The sequence below is a fragment of the Oncorhynchus nerka genome, linkage group LG10, assembly GCF_034236695.1.
Source record: "Oncorhynchus nerka isolate Pitt River linkage group LG10, Oner_Uvic_2.0, whole genome shotgun sequence".
Classification (NCBI taxonomy): domain Eukaryota; kingdom Metazoa; phylum Chordata; class Actinopteri; order Salmoniformes; family Salmonidae; genus Oncorhynchus; species Oncorhynchus nerka.
In genome coordinates this window covers 13,504,312-13,525,392 of record NC_088405.1, presented here as the reverse complement: position 1 = coordinate 13,525,392, position 21,081 = coordinate 13,504,312, and the positions used below count along the sequence as shown (strand labels likewise).

The window sequence follows — 21,081 nt, the reverse complement described above, 5'->3', positions numbered from 1 at the left end:
CAGCAGTGGGCTACAGGGTGACATGCTGCTGGCCTCTGCTGCACAACAGTGAGTAAACAAACAGCAGTGGGCTACAGGGTGGCCTCTGCTGAACAACAGTGAGTAAACAAACAGCAGTGGGCTACAGGGTGGCATGCTGCTGGCCTCTGCTGCACAACAGTGAGTAAACAAACAGCAGTGGGCTACAGGGTGGCCTCTGCTGCACAACAGTGAGTAAACAAACAGCAGTGGGCTACAGGGTGGCCTCTGCTGAACAACAGTGAGTAAACAAACAGCAGTGGGCTACAGGGTGGCATGCTGCTGGCCTCTGCTGCACAACAGTGAGTAAACAAACAGCAGTGGGCTACAGGGTGGCCTCTGCTGCACAACAGTGAGTAAACAAACAGCAGTGGGCTACAGGGTGGCATGCTGCTGGCCTCTGCTGCACAACAGTGAGTAAACAAACAGCAGTGGGCTACAGGGAGGCCTCTGCTGCACAACAGTGAGTAAACAAACAGCAGTGGGCTACAGGGTGGCCTCTGCTGCACAACAGTGAGTAAACAAACAGCAGTGGGCTACAGGGTGGCATGCTGCTGGCCTCTGCTGCACAACAGTGAGTAAACAAACATCATATGACTGGGGACGCCCGGTAAGCTGCATAATGAAACATTGTGACAGTTGAAGTGAACAACTTGATCTTCTTCATCTCCTAATGTATTGCACAAGTGGACTGCAGGTATTTACTTAAAAAAGTAAATACAAATATTCAAATGTTTTAAAATAAACTTCAAATAAATAGTTACGATGGATTTTTTTTTTTAAAACATCCCGTGGCTTTTCCCAAATACACCGGTATACGGTACACCGCCCGAGCCTACTTGGCACCTGAAAGTGCACCTCAATAGGCTAAAGAGGATCCTCTTTCCATTGGCTCGGTGCAGCAACCTCTTCCCTTGGTTGCCTTGCCTACGTGAACACTGTGACAGATGCGGGTCAGTCGGCGCGGTACATGGCTGTTCAGAATGGACACCTGGATGTGGTCCAACTCCTCCTTGAAACAGACGCTGACCCCCAACAAGCCAGCTGACGGCATCTCTATGTCCTGTCCTCTGTACTCAGGTAACACACACACAACAGAAGGACTTCGTCAACCTTCTTAGAAGTTTTACACCTAATGCTATTGGATGGTCTGTGTAGCTGTAGACGCTGGACACACAGAGATGGTGGAGTTGCTGGTTCGGGAAAGGGGAGAGGTCAACGGAACATACACAAGACACTGTGGCTCCAAGAGATCCTGCCTTCATCAGGCTGCTCTTAAGGTAAACAGACACACACACACACACACACACACACACACACACACACATACAGAACAGATATGGTTCTACATTCGGACCTGTTGTGAATCAGAGATGCAGTATATCCTCAAACACAGGGGCATACCCAGACTAGAGCAGCCGAGCGGGAGCCTCTCAAGACCAGAGCAGCCGAGCGGGAGCCTCTCCAGACCAGAGCAGCCGAGCGGGAGCCTCTCCAGACCAGAGCAGCCGAGCGGGAGCCTCTCCAGACCAAAGCAGCCGAGCGGGAGCCTCTCCAGACCAGAGCAGCCGAATGGGAGCATTCTCACTGGAGAGGAGTTATGTGGACTGTTGTGTGAGGGCCTCAGTCAGTTGTTCTACACCTCCTACTGGCTCCCCCTGCTACTGCAGGCAGGACTGGAGCCCTCCCTACAGCTGCATCCTGCATCTAACATGGAAAAAAAACACATTTACTTGCTTATGGAATCCATCGTGCCTGTTTCCTTTACTTGTGAGACTTTTGGTGGCAATGGAGGCCACTCCTGGATTTACAGCTGCAGACAGGCCCTGTGAAGGCTTGGTTAGAGGGGCAGTAGCACTGTGAAGGCTTTGTTGGAGGGCATAGGGGTAGCCACGTGAAGGCTAATTGGAAGGGCAGCTGTAGCCCTGTGACGGCTAGGTCGGAGGGGCAGGGGTAACCCTGTGAAGGCTAGGTCGGAGGGGCAGGCGTAGCCCTGTGAAGGCTAGGTCGGAGGGGCAGGGGTAGCCCTGTGAAGGTTAGGTTGGAGGGGCAGGGGTAGCCACGTGAAGGCTAATTGGAAGGGCAGCTGTAGCCCTGTGAAGGCTAGGCTGGTGGTGCAGGGGTAGCCCTGTGAAGGTTAGGTTGGAGGGGCAGGGGTAGCCCTGTGAAGGAAAGGTTGGAGGTGCAGGGGTAGCCCTGTGAAGGTTAGGTTGGAGGGGCAGGGGTAGCCCTGTGAAGGTTAGGTTGGAGGGGCAGGGGTAGCCCTGTGAAGGAAAGGTTGGAGGGGCAGGGGTAGCCCTGTGAAGGTTAGGTTGGAGGGGCAGGGGTAACCCTGTGAAGGTTAGGTTGGAGGGGCAGGGGTAGCCCTGTGAAGGTTAGGTTGGAGGGGCAGGGGTAGCCCTGTGAAGGAAAGGTTGGAGGGGCAGGGGTAGCCCTGTGAAGGTTAGGTTGGAGGGGCAGGGGTAGCCCTGTGAAGGTTAGGTTGGAGGGGCAGGGGTAGCCCTGTGAAGGCTAGGTTGGAGGGGCAGGGGTAACCCTGTGAAGGCTAGGTTGGAGGGGCAGGGGTAACCCTGTGAAGGTTAGGTTGGAGGTGCAGGGGTAGCCCTGTGAAGGCTAGGTTGGAGGGGCAGGGGTAGCCCTGTGAAGGTTAGGTTGGAGGGGCAGGGGTAGCCCTGTGAAGGTTAGGTTGGAGGGGCAGGGGTAGCCCTGTGAAGGTTAGGTTGGAGGGGCAGGGGTAGCCCTGTGAAGGTTAGGTTGGAGGGGCAGGGGTAACCCTGTGAAGGCTAGGTTGGAGGGGCAGGCTAGGTAACACACAATAACATTTACACATTACATTTTTTGTCATTCAGCAGATGCTATTTAGAGTGACATTTTAATTTCAAAGTGTGTGTGTGTGTGTGTGTCCTCTCTATCTCTATCTAGAGTGTGTGGCCTCTCTCATCTCTGCAGGCCGTGCAGGTCAGGGAAGAGTTGGGTTCAGTGGTTCTGATGCAGACCGATGTGGTGCAGCAGCTTCCTCTTCCCTCCCGACTGAAGACACACCTCCGGTTGAGAGACATCCACCACCCTCACATGAAGTCCCCTTCACACAGAGGGGTGGTTTTCGGACACATAATCTTAATTAATTTGGCCTAAGGCACTTTTCTGCTGATATTATGTAAATGAATTGGCTCTTGTTTGTGTGGTCAGATGTTACTGGACATGTTTATACATGTTTGTATGATTGCCTGTATTGTTTGCATTTGATGCTTGTTAATAAAATATAGTATTGGTCTGTTTTCAGACACCTTTCCTAGTTCCCTTTCCTTCACCGCCAGTAGATGGAGATAGTAGCCTATTGATTTTAGTGAGGCCATCTGCTGGGGAGCTGAGGCTGGATGCATCTCCCGCCAACCGACGACCATGGCCTCTGAGGCAGCAGCCGCGGATGATGCTGCGACGACAGGAGGACCGCCCGAATGCACCGAGATGGAGGAGCAGGTATGCAACGTTTGTAAGCCGGCAAAACTGGCATGATTTAGTGAGGTATTTTATGGAAGATCTGACAATGCAATACGGCTAACGCTGATATGTATATGCTGAAATAACTCCATAGACAATTAGCATTTCAGAAAAAGCACCATAGGCCCAGTAAATAGGCACATCCTTAGGATGTGGGAAAAGATAGTGATGGAATAAAAGGAGACGCGTGTTTGAATTCCGTTCCTGTGGGCATAAAAATGGAATGTCTGGTGCAGAGTGGAAGTGCACTGCGGCGTTTGTAAAAGAAGCATTGATTTGAAATGACATGAAAACCTAGCAGCTGTCTATACCGGCATGTAGCCAACCGATGTATAAAAATAGCCAGGCACCAACACGCATCACAGGTCATGCATGCATGACGCTTTCGCTGCCGAATTCATGGTCAATTGTAGGATAAATGCGCTGGTTGGGCGAACCCACAGAGTCCGACATGCTCCGTTTTGGACGTGCTGTGAAGCGGAAGTTGGCCGGCTCTCTGGAAGGTAGTTTTTGTCTACAAGATGATTGGAGAGCGAAAGCCTGTTCTATATTCTGTATCGGATTGTGATGATAGCAGACAGGCTAAATTAGCTTTGGATAAATGCACTGCTGATTCACGAAAGAGCGAACCGGCACCAGTTGGAATGTTATTGCGCCTATAAATGAATTTGCTGTTACAGTTACAACAGAATATATGGCTGCTCCGTTTATTACGATGGAGTCCCGCTGCCATATATAGGCTACCTAAACTGAAGAAAATCATAGGAAGGTGTCGTGGTAGGAGTGTCGTGGTTTGTTTTTGTAGTTTATAATTTGTCTCGCTAATTCTCTGTTAATGTAATTTAGTAGTAGAATAACAGGTGCATGTATTCCAGGGAGAGACTTCTCCCTTCTCGAAACCCAACCTACTCTATCTACCACGTTGCAATATAACCTACCTACACCGTTGGCTAGGCAGACACACACAGACTACAGTGCAGGTGGCTACATTGTTGCTCTTCATCCCCAGTAGGCTACTGAACGTCTCCTTGAGGAGAAGGACTATTTCAGGTGAGTCCCTGTCACAATGTTGGACAAGCTGTTATTCCTAGTTGACTAAATTAAGCATTCAGCTTGTGTTTTCGTGTTTTTATATAGTTTGTGATTGTCCCTCTTTCAAAGATTAGGTAGGTTAAACGTATAGTACAGTATCAGTGGGTATCTGATATAATAACGACAAATCGGTGTGACACTCGCCGTTAGCATCAAATGTAGCCTACCTGGCTTCCAATTTATTTTATTAATTTGAAGTAATCTGGTGAACACAGTAGTTTACTTCAACATCTTGTTGAATGGATCAAATGATACCTTTTTTACCCTTTTCTTATTTTTATGGAGCTTCTTTAAACTTGAACTGGACTCTTTCATCTGTAAATATCAAGTATTTCAGATCATTTGCGGTCTGCAATTTGATTAATAAAAATGTTGAACTTCAAGCAGAAAGAATAGAACCGTGGACAAATTCCCTTAAAGTGAATGAATACGTCTGTCTGTGTAGATGGGCTTTATAATGTCTCACTTATCAATATCCTATATTACAACGTTATTACAGCACAATGTCCTGGCTATTACTATTATAACAATAGTACCGGTCTGTACATATGCTGCCATGTGGAATTGTGTCAAAGAAGGTGACCTTGATCGAATGAGTCAGATTACGGAGTGGTTTCCCTCTAATCTCGTCACAGTGGAATGAAAGATGCTGGATTATGTGAGGGAGAAGACAGAGAAAGGGAGACAAACAGGGGAAGCCAACACAGAGAAAGGGAGACAAACAGGGGGAAGCCAACACAGAGAAAGGGAGACAAACAGGGGAAGCCAACACAGAGAAAGGGAGACAAACAGGGGAAGCCAACACAGAGAAAGGAAAGGGAGACAAACAGGGAAGCCAAGCCAGGGAAACCACAGAGAAAGGGAGACAAACAAGGGAAGCCAACACAGAGAAAGGGAGACAAACAAGGGAAGCCAACACAGAGAAAGGGGAGACAAACAAGGGAAGCCAGGGAAAGGGAGGCAAACAGGGATTAAAGATGATTTTGAACCAGGGTGCGTCCCAAATGGTACCCTATTGCCTATATAAACCACTATATCCCTATGGGCCTTGGTGAAAAGTTGTGCACTACGTAGGGAATAGGGTGCCAGTCAGGGTTGCTCTACGACCTAGATTCAATGCAGGCCAAGTTACAGGCACGCCACCACCAGACCTGGGTTCATATTCTGTTTTGAACTCTCTCAAATACTTTGATCGTTTGCTTTAGCCTGCCTGGAGTGCCAGATGGGCAGGGTTTACAGTTGTGGGACTATTCTATTGGTCCCATTAAACCAGGCAAGATCAATCAAGCACAGAGAAAGCATTTGAAATGATTTTCAAATAATATTTCAACACAGGTCTGCTACAGGACACAGACACAGATTCATGGCAGCTAGTTGCTGAGAAGATGTCATTTAGTTCACTTTCTGTTGTCCGTAATGAGCAAGTCCTTAGTTGGTCTGCATCCCAAATGACAACCAATTTTCCATATTTTCCATATTTTGACCAGGGTCCTATATGGGCTCTGGCCAAAGATAGTGCACTACTTTTGACCAGGGTCCTATATGGGCTCTGGCCAAAGATAGTGCACTACTTTTGACCAGGGTCCTATATGGTGGCCAAAGATAGTGCACTACTTTGTAATATGGCCTGGTGTGTTTTCCCAGCCTGGTGTGTTTTCCCTGTATGTGCTACTGCGTCTGTTTCTGCAACGAGACCCTTAATGCCATAGGTGGTAGTACACTTGCCCGTAACCATAGTCGCCGGTTCACGTCCTGCCCCGGATGGTCTCCCTCAATTGCTACTTGGGCTGCAACATTCGGGTAACTTTCCCCAAATTCCCACGTTTTCCTGAAACCCTGGTTGGAGGATTCCTGGATTTCCTACCTATTCCTTCCTGATTCCATGAATCTTCTAACTGGGGTTTCGGGAAAACCTGGGAATTTTGGGAAAGAAACCCAATTCACAACACTGGGCCATAATGCTGTGAAGGGGGGTGATTGATTTTTTTACATTTGTTTTTCGTCTTCCAGTTGGCGGAGGGAAGGATGAAGGCAGACGAGGAAGCTCCTCCCCCCTCCCCGGGGCTGGGGGGTTCGGCGATCCGGTGTCGGGAAGTGTGTCGGTCGTACGGTGAACTCAAAGTCCTGAGTAATCTCAACTTGACCGTACCACAGGGACAGATGTGAGTAAACCACATTAACACTACAACCTTACCCAGTCCTAACCCTGACCTTACACCATGACACTGACCTCAGTAGTGCGTACTGCCCTGTGGGCTATTCAATCAGAAAAGGTTGTCCTGAGTGTCCAGGATAAGTCAAAACACCACTTCACCCCGCAGTAAGACAGAGCATGTTAATATCGCTAATAAGTAATGGACTTACATGTTATTAATATGTAATGGTCTTTCATGTTATTAATATGTAATGGTCTTTCATGTTATTAATATGTAATGGTATTTCATGTTATTAATATGTACTGGTCTTACATGTTATTAATATGTAATGGTCTTTCATGTTATTAATATGTAATGGTCTTTTATGTTATTAATATTTTAATGGTCTTTCATGTTATTAATATGTAATGGTCTTTCATGTTATTAATATGTAATGGTATTTCATGTTATTAATATGTAATGGTCTTTCATGTTATTAATATGTACTGGTCTTACATGTTATTAATATGTAATGGTCTTTCATGTTATTAATATGTAATGTTCTTACATGTTATTAATATGTAATGGTCTTTCATGTTATTAATATGTAATGATCTTACATGTTATTAATATGTAATGATCTTACATGTTATTAATATGTAATGGTGTTTTTGTCCACACACTGATGATAGCCTAACAGCTGAAATGTTTGTTGCCTCAACAGTAGTGGCTGAATATTGTCCTTTGACAGTTGCAACAGCTGAATACTTTCTCTTCAGCACAATTCTCTTTCTTATAAAGTATTGTTGTTTCAACATCTCTGTCCCTTAGTGGCAGGTGACGTGAGCTCCACTGACACACAGCTCAATTAGATTTGATTTACACAGAGCCTCAGATTCCATTACAAAGGGCCCTGGGTCTGAACCTAGTGAAAAGCCGGAGTAGGGCGACAGGGTGGTAAACACTCAGAGGAGGAGGAGTAGGGTGGGGACCACTCAGAGGAGGAGGAGGAGTAGGGTGGTGAACACTCAGAGAAGGAGGAGTAGGGTGGTGAACACTCAGAGGAGGAGGAGTAGGGTGACAGGCTGGTAAACACTCAGAGGAGGAGGAGTAGGGTGGTAAACACTCAGAGAAGGAGGAGTAGGGTGCTGAACACTCAGAGGAGGAGGAGTAGGGTGGTGAACACTCAGAGAAGGAGGAGTAGGGTGGTGAACACTCAGAGGAGGAGGAGGAGTAGGGTGGTGAACACCAGAGGAGGAGGAGTAGGGTGACAGGGCGGTAACACTCAGAGGAGGAGGAGTAGGGGGTAAACACTCAGAGAAGGAGGAGTAGGGGGTAAACACTCAGAGAAGGAGGGAGTAGGGGGTAAACACTCAGAGGAGGAGGAGTAGGGTGCTGAACACTCAGAGGAGGATGAGTAGGGGGTAAACACTCAGAGGAGGAGGAGTAGGGGGGTAAACACTCAGAGGAGGAGGAGTAGGGGGGTAAACACTCAGAGGAGGAGGAGTAGGGGGGTAAACACTCAGAGGAGGAGGAGTAGGGTGGTAAACACTCAGAGGAGGAGGAGTAGGGTGGTAAACACTCAGAGGAGGAGGAGTAGGGTGACAGGCTGGTAAACACTCAGAGGAGGAGGAGTAGGGTGGTAAACACTCAGAGGAGGAGGAGTAGGGTGGTGAACACTCAGAGAAGGAGGAGTAGGGCGACAGGCTGGTAAACACTCAGAGGAGGAGGAGTAGGGTGGTAAACACCCAGAGGAGGAGGAGTAGGGTGGTGAACACTCAGAGGAGGAGGAGTAGGGTGGTGAACACTCAGAGAAGGAGGAGTAGGGTGGTGAACACTCAGAGGAGGAGGAGTAGGGCGACAGGCTGGTAAACACTCAGAGGAGGAGGAGTAGGGTGGTAAACACTCAGAGGAGGAGGAGTAGGGTGGTAAACACTCAGAGGAGGAGTAGGGTGGTGAACACTCAGAGGAGGAGGAGTAGGGTGGTGAACACCCAGAGGAGGAGGAGTAGGGGGGTGAACACTCAGAGGAGGAGGAGTAGGGGGTAAACACTCAGAGGAGGAGGAGTAGGGTGGTGAACACCCAGAGGAGGAGGAGTAGGGGGGTGAACACCCAGAGGAGGAGGAGTAGGGTGGTGAACACCCAGAGGAGGAGGAGTAGGGTGGTGAACACTCAGAGGAGGAGGAGTAGGGGGGTAAACACTCAGAGGAGGAGGAGTAGGGTGGTAAACACTCAGAGGAGGAGGAGTAGGGGGGTAAACACTCAGAGGAGGAGGAGTAGGGTGGTAAACACTCAGAGGAGGAGGAGTAGGGGGGTGAACACTCAGAGGAGGAGGAGTAGGGTGACAAGGTGGACTGGAGAAAGAAAATAATATAAGAAATAGATTAAGAAAACCCAGTAAAATAAATATCTACAGTATTTAATGAAGAGCCTCTTGTTGATGTTGAAACTATCTTTCTCCTTCCTCTCTTTCTCTCGCTCTCTTGCTCTTTCTGTCTCTGTTTTTGTTTCTCTTTCTCTTTCCTCTCTTTCTCTCTGTCCCCCCCCTCTCTCTCACACACACACACACACACACACACACACACACACACACACACACACACACACACACACACACACACACACACACACACACACACACACACACACACACACACACACACACACACACAGCCAACTGCTTAATCTGCGTTATTCTGTGAGTTGAGTGGACTTCAAAAGGACAAGAACTTGAGCAAATGTGTTAAAGTTTGTTTACTGAACTCTGCTCGAAGTGAGCTGCATTTGAACAAGCTTGTTTAGTAAAATTACTAATTCATGTTTGCTCAGAACCACACACATCATTACAATATTTCCCACCATGCTCTTGCAGGTTGATTTTCAGAATTGTTTGTTTCAATACCTGTTTTTTTAATGTAGCATACACATTTGTTGGTTGATTAGTCTTATGCTACACAAACATAAATAAGATAATAGATGTTTCTAAACTAATCCAATCTGTTCGTAGTTGCACCTATTAATGAGATGGCTGTTCCAGGTAAGATGATTTAGGTAGTCTCAATAATCTTCCCTACCCCTGCAGTCATCCTCAATGCAGGTAGCGCATTAATTAAAAGTTCCAGTTGTTGAATATCCTTACTCTGGCTGGATTCCAATAGGAATTACACATCACTTTTCAAGCCAGCATAATATTACTTACAGGCTTGATGTGGTGTGTAAAACAGGAGCTTCAAACAACAGTTTTAGGGTGGAACTTGGCCCTCAATGGAAGGCCTTATGATTTTTGGTCATAAAGAATATAATTATTAAGATAACATTCACTTGGTGAAGGCTACAGGAATGAAAGCCATTCAACAACCATGTCTCTGTCATTAACAAATACAGTCATGGGTGGTAACTACAATTCACTTGAAAAGGCAAGGCACACTGGGAAATATGAAAATACATTCTCAGATTGAATTGTATGTTTACTGAACCTAAAATGTAAAGTTGAGTGAACATACAATTCAACTTGAGAATTTCTGTAGGGTCAGCCAATATGTTAAAATGTTGAGCAAACTCACAATCCTCAGCCAATATGTTAAAATGTTGAGCAAACTCACAATCCCCTTGCAGCGTTACAAAAGTATGTTGAATCAACATATTTTTCTTTTTACAGTGCTGTTATTCTGTGTTGTATTTCTCCACAGTATAATTCGCACTCTGCTTAAAACCTAATGATACTCTCTACCTTCAAACTGAACTCTGGGCCTCCAAGCCAGTTCCACTGCATTGCTCCCCTCTAATCAGGGACTGGTTTAGACCTGGGACACCAGGTGGGTGATTCCCCACTAATCAGGGACTGGTTTAGACCTGGGACACCAGGTGGGTGATTCCCCTCTAACCAGGGACTGATTTAGACCTGGGACACCAGGTGGGTGATTCCCCTCTAATCAGGGACTGATTTAGACCTGGGACACCAGGTGGGTGATTCCCCTCTAATCAGGGACTGATTTAGACCTGGGACACCAGGTGGGTGATTCCCCTCTAATCAGGGACTGATTTAGACCTGGGACACCAGGTGGGTGATTCCCCTCTAATCAGGGACTGATTTAGACCTGGGACACCAGGTGGGTGATTCCCCTCTAATCAGGGACTGATTTAGACCTGGGACACCAGGTGATTCCCTCTAATCAGGGACTGATTTAACCTGGGACACCAGGTGGGTGATTCCCCTCTAATCAGGGACTGATTTAGACCTGGGACACCAGGTGTCAGAGTTGAGACCTGGGACCCAGGTGGGTGATCTCTAATCAGGGACTGGTTTAGACCTGGGACACCAGGTGGGTGATTCCCCTCTAATCAGGGACTTTTGCATTAATAGGGACTTACCTGGGACACCAGGTGGGTGATTCCCCTCTAATCAGGGACTGAATCATGCATTCAATCAGGGACTGATTTAGACCTGGGACACCAGGTCCTTGCAATTAATGATCAGGGAGAACAGAAAAGCAGCAGGCTCCCGGACCTCGTAGGGTCAGAGTTGAATACCCCTGATCTAAACCTTAAAGTAGACAATGTCATTGGGTTCTTTTGCATATATAAATTACGTTTAACATGGATTCCCATAATCATGCATCAATGTCATTGGAAGTTCATACTGGCATATCATACTATACTGTCATACTATACTGTCATACTATACTATCATAATATGATATATCATGATATACTATCATACTATACTATCATATCATACTATACTATCATACTATCTATCATACTATACTATCATACTGTACTATCATATCATACTATATTATCATACTATCATATCATACTATACTATCATACTGTACTATCATATCATACTATATTATCATACTATCATATCATACTATCGTACTATACTATCATACTATGATATACTATCATACTATACTATCATACTGTACTATACTATCATACGGTACTATCATATCATACTATACTATACTATCATATCATACTATACTGTCATACTATACTATCGTATCATACTACACTATAATACTATGATATACTATCATACTATACTATCATACTATACTATCATACTATACTATCATATCATACTATACTATCATACTATACTATCGTATCATACTATACTATGATACTATACTATCGTATCATACTATCATACTATACTATCATACTGTAGTAATATGTATGATTTACTGCAAATGTTCTTCCTGTTATCTTACAGCTACGGCCTGCTGGGTCCGAGTGGGTGTGGGAAGACCACACTGTTGAAATGCATTGTGGGAACACTGAAGATCTCCCGAGGGCACATCAGCGTGTTGGGGAAGCCGCCCGCATTTCCTGGTCACCAGGTCCCTGGGAGGATGGTGGGGTACATGCCACAGGTAAACTGTTAACTTATAGGTACACAACATACCACAGGTAAATAGATTCATAGATGACGCAATCTCTATCGCACTCCACACTGCACTTTCCCTCCTGGACAAGAGGAACACCTATGTGAGAATGCTGTTCATAGACTACAGCTCTGTGTTCAACACCATAGAGCCCTCCAAGCTCATCACTAAGCTCAGGACCCTGGGACTGAACACCTCCCTGTGCAACTGGATCGTGGACTTCCTGACGGGCTGCCCCCAGATGGTGAGGGTAGGTTACAACACCTCCGCCACACTGATCCTCAACACGGGGGCCCCTCAGGGTTGCGTGCTTAGTCCCCTCCTGTACTTCCAGTTCACCCACAACTGCGTGGCCGCGCACGACTCCAACACCATCATTAAGTTTGCTGACGACACAACGGTGGTTGGCCTGATCACCGACGACGACAAATGAGCTGATAATGGACTACAGGAAATGGAGTGCCGAGCACGCCCCCATCATCGAGAGCTTCAATTTCTTTGGTGTCCACGTCACTAAGTAATAATTATGGTCCACACACACCAACACAGTCATGAAGAAGGCACGACAACTCCTCTCTCCCCTCAGGAGGCTAATAATATTTAGCATGGGCCCTCAGATCCTCAAAAAGTTCTACAGCTGCACCATTGAGAGCATCTTGACTTGTTGCATCACTGCTTGGTATGGCAACTGCTTGGCATCCGACCTCAAGGCACTACAGAGGGTAGTGCATACGGTCCCAGTAGTTCACCGGGGCAGAGCTCCCTGCCATCCAGGACCTCTATACCAGGCGGTGTCAGAAGAAGACCCTAAATATTGTAAAAGACTCCAGCCACCCATGCCATAGACTGTTCTCTCTGCTACCGCAAGGCAAGCGGTGCCGATGCACCAAGTCTAGAACCAACAGGACCCTGAACAGCTGCTACCCCAAAGCCATACGACTGCTACTTAGTTAAATAGTTTACCAATTGCTACCCCCAAGCCATACGACTGCTAGTTAGTTAAATAGTTTACCAGCTGCTACCCCAAAGCCATACGACTGCTAGTTAGTTAAATAGTTTACCAGCTGCTACCCCAAAGCCATACGACCAGCTGCTACCCCAAAGCCATACGACTGCTAGTTAGTTAAATAGTTTACCAGCTGCTACCCCAAAGCCATACGACTGCTAGTTGCACAGGGAGGTGTTCAGTCCCAGGGTCCTGAGCTTAGTGATGAGCTTGGAGGGCTCTATGGTGTTGAACACAGAGATGTAGTCTATGAACAGCATTCTCACATAGGTGTTCCTCTTGTCCAGGAGGGAAAGTGCATATAGCCAAGTTATCGTTACTCATTGTGTATTTATTCCTCGTGTTATAATTGTTCTATTTTTCTCTCTGCATTGTTGGGAAGGGCCCCGTAAGTAAGCATTTCACTGTTAGTCTACACCTGTTGTTTACGAAGCATGTGACAAATAAGATTTGATTTGATTTGACAGATGCACAAACCTCAGTTCCAAATGAACTCCTAACCTTTTAGACACTATGGAAGTGTATTGACATATGACTATAAATACCATGACAACATGATATGTCAACATAGCATACTGTAGCAAAACACACCATTTTAATTTGTCTCGTAATTTAGTTCTTGTCTATCTTCATTTAAAATGTGTATAGAAAACGTTTAGTGTTTTTATCTTTCTCACCTTTGTAATAAATGTGCTGTATAAATAAAGTTTGATTTGATATCAACACAACACATACCATGACATAACATTGTGTTTCTCCTTTAGGACCTGGCATTGTACAATGAGTTTACCATCAGTGACACCCTGACGTTCTTCGGAAGGATCCACGGCCTGTCATCTACGGACACCCAGGCACGCATGGACTTCCTGGTGGACTTCCTGGACCTACCTCAGAAGAGCAAACTAGTCCGAAACCTCAGGTAACACAACCGTGTCAACACAGTGGTGTCAAACATACGAGCCCATTAAATATGGCCCACGGATGGGTTGGATTTATATCATTGTTCATTTATTTGTTTTAATTAGGGAGAAAACAATCTCAATACACATTCAAATAACAAAAACCAAATGGAAACTATGTATAAATGATAATGTACCTACATCTATAGTCTCTTCACTCTGTCCAGCTGGATAACAGTCATCTATAGTCTCTACACTCTGTCCAGCTTGATAACAGTCATCTATAGTCTCTTCACTCTGTCCAGCTAGATAACAGTCATCTATAGTCTCTTCACTCTGTCCAGCTTGATAACAGTCATCTATAGTCTCTACACTCTGTCCAGCTGGATAACAGTCATCTATAGTCTCTTCACTCTGTCCAGCTAGATAACAGTCATCTATAGTCTCTACACTCTGTCCAGCTTGATAACAGTCATCTATAGTCTCTTCACTCTGTCCAGCTGGATAACAGTCATCTATAGTCTCTTCACTCTGTCCAGCTTGATAACAGTCATCTATAGTCTCTTCACTCTGTCCAGCTGGATAACAGTCATCTATAGTCTCTTCACTCTGTCCAGCTTGATAACAGTCATCTATAGTCTCTACACTCTGTCCAGCTTGATAACAGTCATCTATAGTCTCTTCACTCTGTCCAGCTGGATAACAGTCATCTATAGTCTCTTCACTCTGTCCAGCTTGATAACAGTCATCTATAGTCTCTTCACTCTGTCCAGCTTGATAACAGTCATCTATAGTCTCTACACTCTGTCCAGCTTGATAACAGTTATCTATAGTCTCTACACTCTGTCCTAACAGTCATCTATAGTCTCTACACTCTGTCCAGCTGATAACAGTCATCTATAGTCTCTACACTCTGTCCAGCTTGATAACAGTCATCTATAGTCTCTTCACTCTGTCCAGCTTGATAACAGTCATCTATAGTCTCTTCACTCTGTCCAGCTAGATAACAGTCATCTATAGTGTCTTCACTCTGTCCAGCTTGATAACAGTCATCTATAGTCTCTACACTCTGTCCTAACAGTCATCTATAGTCTCTACACTCTGTCCTAACAGTCATCTATAGTCTCTACACTCTGTCCAGCTTGATAACAGTCATCTTATAGTCTCTTCACTCTGTCCAGCTTGATAACAGTCATCTATAGTCTCTTCACTCTGTCCAGCTTGATAACAGTCATCTATAGTCTCTACACTCTGTCCAGCTAGATAACAGTCATCTATAGTCTCTTCACTCTGTCCAGCTAGATAACAGTCATCTATAGTCTCTTCACTCTGTCCAGCTGGATAACAGTCATCTATAGTCTCTACACTCTGTCCAGCTTGATAACAGTCATCTATAGTCTCTAAACTCTGTCCAGCTTGATAACAGTCATCTATAGTCTCTACACTCTGTCCAGCTGATAACAGTCATCTATAGTCTCTACACTCTGTCCAGCTAGATAACAGTCATCTATAGTCTCTACACTCTGTCCAGCTTGATAACAGTCATCTATAGTCTCTACACTCTGTCCTAACAGTCATCTATAGTCTCTTCACTCTGTCCAGCTTGATAACAGTCATCTATAGTCTCTTCACTCTGTCCAGCTAGATAACAGTCATCTATAGTCTCTACACTCTGTCCTAACAGTCATCTATAGTCTCTACACTCTGTCCTAACAGTCATCTATAGTCTCTTCACTCTGTCCTAACAGTCATCTATAGTCTCTTCACTCTGTCCTAACAGTCATCTATAGTCTCTTCACTCTGTCCAGCTAGATAACAGTCATCTATAGTCTCTACACTCTGTCCAGCTTGATAACAGTCATCTATAGTCTCTTCACTCTGTCCTAACAGTCATCTATAGTCTCTTCACTCTGTCCAGCTAGATAACAGTCATCTATAGTCTCTACACTCTGTCCAGCTTGATAACAGTCATCTATAGTCTCTTCACTCTGTCCAGCTGGATAACAGTCATCTATAGTCTACACTCTGTCCAGCTTGATAACAGTCATCTATAGTCTCTACACTCTGTCCTAACAGTCATCTATAGTCTCTTCACTCTGTCCAGCTTGATAACAGTCATCTATAGTCTCTTCACTCTGTCCAGCTTGATAACAGTCATCTATAGTGTCTTCACTCTGTCCAGCTTGATAACAGTCATCTATAGTCTCTTCACTCTGTCCTAACAGTCATCTATAGTCTCTTCACTCTGTCCAGCTTGATAACAGTCATCTATAGTCTCTACACTCTGTCCAGCTTGATAACAGTCATCTATAGTCTCTTCACTCTGTCCAGCTAGATAACAGTCATCTATAGTCTCTACACTCTGTCCAGCTTGATAACAGTCATCTATAGTCTCTTCACTCTGTCCAGCTAGATAACAGTCATCTATAGTCTCTACACTCTGTCCAGCTTGATAACAGTCATCTATAGTCTCTACACTCTGTCCTAACAGTCATCTATAGTCTCTTCACTCTGTCCAGCTTGATAACAGTCATCTATAGTCTCTTCACTCTGTCCAGCTGGATAACAGTCATCTATAGTCTCTACACTCTGTCCAGCTTGATAACAGTCATCTATAGTCTCTTCACTCTGTCCAGCTAGATAACAGTCATCTATAGTCTCTACACTCTGTCCAGCTTGATAACAGTCATCTATAGTCTCTACACTCTGTCCAGCTTGATAACAGTCATCTATAGTCTCTACACTCTGTCCTAACAGTCATCTATAGTCTCTTCACTCTGTCCAGCTTGATAACAGTCATCTATAGTCTCTTCACTCTGTCAGCTCTGTAACAGTCATCAGTGTCTTCTGTCCAGATAACAGTCATCTATAGTCTCTTCACTCTGTCCAGCTTGATAACAGTCATCTATAGTCTCTTCACTCTGTCCTAACAGTCATCTATAGTCTCTACACTCTGTCAGCTTGATAACAGTCATCTATAGTCTCTTCACTCTGTCCAGCTTGATAACAGTCATCTATAGTCTCTTCACTCTGTCCAGCTTGATAACAGTCATCTATAGTCTCTTCACTCTGTCCAGCTTGATAACAGTCATCTATAGTCTCTACACTCTGTCCAGCTAGATAACAGTCATCTATAGTCTCTTCACTCTGTCCAGCTTGATAACAGTCATCTATAGTGTCTTCACTCTGTCAGCTGGATAACAGTCATCTATAGTCTCTACACTCTGTCCAGCTGATAACAGTCATCTATAGTCTCTACACTCTGTCCAGCTTGATAACAGTCATCTATAGTCTCTACACTCTGTCCAGCTGATAACAGTCATCTATAGTCTCTTCACTCTGTCCAGCTAGATAACAGTCATCTATAGTCTCTACACTCTGTCCAGCTTGATAACAGTCATCTATAGTCTCTACACTCTGTCCTAACAGTCATCTATAGTCTCTTCACTCTGTCCAGCTTGATAACAGTCATCTATAGTCTCTACACTCTGTCCAGCTAGATAACAGTCATCTATAGTCTCTACACTCTGTCCAGCTTGATAACAGTCATCTATAGTCTCTACACTCTGTCCTAACAGTCATCTATAGTCTCTTCACTCTGTCCAGCTTGATAACAGTCATCTATAGTCTCTTCACTCTGTCCAGCTAGATAACAGTCATCTATAGTCTCTACACTCTGTCAGCATCTATAGTCTCTATAACAGTCATCTATAGTCTCTTCACTCTGTCCTAACAGTCATCTATAGTCTCTTCATCTGTCCTAACAGTCATCTAGTCTCTTCACTCTGTCCAGCTAGATAACAGTCATCTATAGTCTCTACACTCTGTCCAGCTTGATAACAGTCATCTATAGTCTCTTGCACTCTGTCCAGTCATCTATAGTCTCTTCACTCTGTCCAGCTAGATAACAGTCATCTATAGTCTCTTCACTCTGTCCTAACAGTCATCTATAGTCTCTACACTCTGTCCAGCTTGATAACAGTCATCTATAGTGTCTTCACTCTGTCCAGCTTGATAACAGTCATCTATAGTCTCTTCACTCTGTCCAGCTTGATAACAGTCATCTATAGTCTCTTCACTCTGTCCAGCTTGATAACAGTCATCTATAGTCTCTTCACTCTGTCCAGCTGGATAACAGTCATCTATAGTGTCTTCACTCTGTCCAGCTTGATAACAGTCATCTATAGTCTCTACACTCTGTCCTAACAGTCATCTATAGTCTCTTCACTCTGTCCAGCTTGATAACAGTCATCTATAGTCTCTTCACTCTGTCCAGCTTGATAACAGTCATCTATAGTGTCTTCACTCTGTCCAGCTTGATAACAGTCATCTATAGTCTCTTCACTCTGTCCAGCTTGATAACAGTCATCTATAGTCTCTTCACTCTGTCCAGCTGGATAACAGTCATCTATAGTCTCTTCACTCTGTCCAGCTGGATAACAGTCATCTATAGTCTTCACTCTGTCCAGCTTGATAACAGTCATCTATAGTCTCTACACTCTGTCCTAACAGTCATCTATAGTCTCTTCACTCTGTCCAGCTTGATAACAGTCATCTATAGTCTCTTCACTCTGTCCAGCTTGATAACAGTCATCTATAGTGTCTTCACTCTGTCCAGCTTGATAACAGTCATCTATAGTCTCTACACCTCTGTCCTAACAGTCATCTATAGTCTCTTCACTCTGTCCAGCTGGATAACAGTCATCTATAGTCTCTACACTCTGTCCAGCTGATAACAGTCATCTATAGTCTCTTCACTCTGTCCAGCTGGATAACAGTCATCTATAGTCTCTACACTCTGTCCAGCTTGAAACAGTCATCTATAGTCTCTTCACTCTGTCCAGCTTGATAACAGTCATCTATAGTCTCTTCACTCTGTCCAGCTTGATAACAGTCATCTATAGTCTCTACACTCTGTCCAGCTGATAACAGTCATCTATAGTCTCTTCACTCTGTCCAGCTTGATAACAGTCATCTATAGTATCTTCACTCTGTCCAGCTTGATAACAGTCATCTATAGTCTCTTCACTCTGTCCAGCTTGATAACAGTCATCTATAGTCTCTACACTCTGTCCAGCTTGATAACAGTCATCTATAGTCTCTTCACTCTGTCCAGCTGGATAACAGTCATCTATAGTCTACACTCTGTCCAGCTTGATAACAGTCATCTATAGTCTCTTCACTCTGTCCTAACAGTCATCTATAGTCTCTTCACTCTGTCCAGCTAGATAACAGTCATCTATAGTCTCTATCTGTCCAGCTTGATAACAGTCATCTATAGTCTCTTCACTCTGTCCTAACAGTCATCTATAGTCTCTTCACTCTGTCCAGCTAGATAACAGTCATCTATAGTCTCTACACTCTGTCCAGCTTGATAACAGTCATCTATAGTCTCTTCACTCTGTCCAGCTGGATAACAGTCATCTATAGTCTACACTCTGTCCAGCTTGATAACAGTCATCTATAGTCTCTACACTCTGTCCTAACAGTCATCTATAGTCTCTTCACTCTGTCCAGCTTGATAACAGTCATCTATAGTCTCTTCACTCTGTCCAGCTTGATAACAGTCATCTATAGTGTCTTCACTCTGTCCAGCTTGATAACAGTCATCTATAGTCTCTTCACTCTGTCCTAACAGTCATCTATAGTCTCTTCACTCTGTCCAGCTTGATAACAGTCATCTATAGTCTCTACACTCTGTCCAGCTTGATAACAGTCATCTATAGTCTCTTCACTCTGTCCAGCTAGATAACAGTCATCTATAGTCTCTACACTCTGTCCAGCTTGATAACAGTCATCTATAGTCTCTTCACTCTGTCCAGCTAGATAACAGTCATCTATAGTCTCTACACTCTGTCCAGCTTGATAACAGTCATCTATAGTCTCTACACTCTGTCCTAACAGTCATCTATAGTCTCTTCACTCTGTCCAGCTTGATAACAGTCATCTATAGTCTCTTCACTCTGTCCAGCTGGATAACAGTCATCTATAGTCTCTACACTCTGTCCAGCTTGATAACAGTCATCTATAGTCTCTTCACTCTGTCCAGCTAGATAACAGTCATCTATAGTCTCTACACTCTGTCCAGCTTGATAACAGTCATCTATAGTCTCTACACTCTGTCCAGCTTGATAACAGTCATCTATAGTCTCTACACTCTGTCCTAACAGTCATCTATAGTCTCTTCACTCTGTCCTAACAGTCATCTATAGTCTCTACACTCTGTCCAGCTTGATAACAGTCATCTATAGTGTCTTCACTCTGTCCAGCTTGATAACAGTCATCTATAGTCTCTTCACTCTGTCCAGCTTGATAACAGTCATCTATAGTCTCTTCACTCTGTCCAGCTTGATAACAGTCATCTATAGTCTCTACACTCTGTCCAGCTAGATAACAGTCATCTATAGTCTCTTCACTCTGTCCAGCTAGATAACAGTCATCTATAGTGTCTTCACTCTGTCCAGCTGGATAACAGTCATCTATAGTCTCTACACTCTGTCCAGCTAGATAACAGTCATCTATAGTCTCTACACTCTGTCCAGCTTGATAACAGTCATCTATAGTCTCTACACTCTGTCCAGCTGATAACAGTCATCTATAGTCTCTACACTCTGTCCAGCTAGATAACAGTCATCTATAGTCTCTACACTCTGTCCAGCTTGATAACAGTCATCTATAGTCTCTACACTCTGTCCTAACAGTCATCTATAGTCTCTTCACTCTGTCCAGCTTGATAACAGTCATCTATAGTCTCTACACTCTGTCCAGCTAGATAACAGTCATCTATAGTCTCTACACTCTGTCCAGCTTGATAACAGTCATCTATAGTCTCTACACTCTGTCCAGCTAGATAACAGTCATCTATAGTCTCTTCACTCTGTCCAGCTAGATAACAGTCATCTATAGTGTCTTCACTCTGTCCAGCTGGATAACAGTCATCTATAGTCTCTACACTCTGTCCAGCTAGATAACAGTCATCTATAGTCTCTACACTCTGTCCAGCTTGATAACAGTCATCTATAGTCTCTACA

At 44.6% G+C, this 21,081-nt stretch overlaps 1 protein-coding gene across 4 annotated transcripts in view; it reads left to right on the top strand.

The window, feature by feature from the left end:
• The first annotated feature begins 1,111 nt into the window (after positions 1-1,111).
• LOC115127544 (ABC transporter G family member 20-like) overlaps positions 1,112-21,081 on the top strand; it is a 117,440-nt gene continuing 97,470 nt past the window's right edge. The window contains exons 1-5 of one of the 4 annotated variants that reach the window (XM_065023023.1): positions 1,112-1,298; positions 2,941-3,498; positions 6,622-6,773; positions 11,974-12,133; positions 13,916-14,070. In XM_065023023.1, the coding sequence (XP_064879095.1) occupies positions 3,421-3,498; positions 6,622-6,773; positions 11,974-12,133; positions 13,916-14,070 (545 nt within the window). In that variant the 5' untranslated portion in view covers positions 1,112-1,298; positions 2,941-3,420. Of the gene's footprint in view, positions 1,299-2,808; positions 3,499-3,931; positions 4,023-4,528; positions 4,570-6,621; positions 6,774-11,973; positions 12,134-13,915; positions 14,071-21,081 lie in introns of those variants that run through there. The other 3 variants (XM_065023025.1, XM_065023024.1, XM_065023026.1) reach the window with 3 other exon arrangements.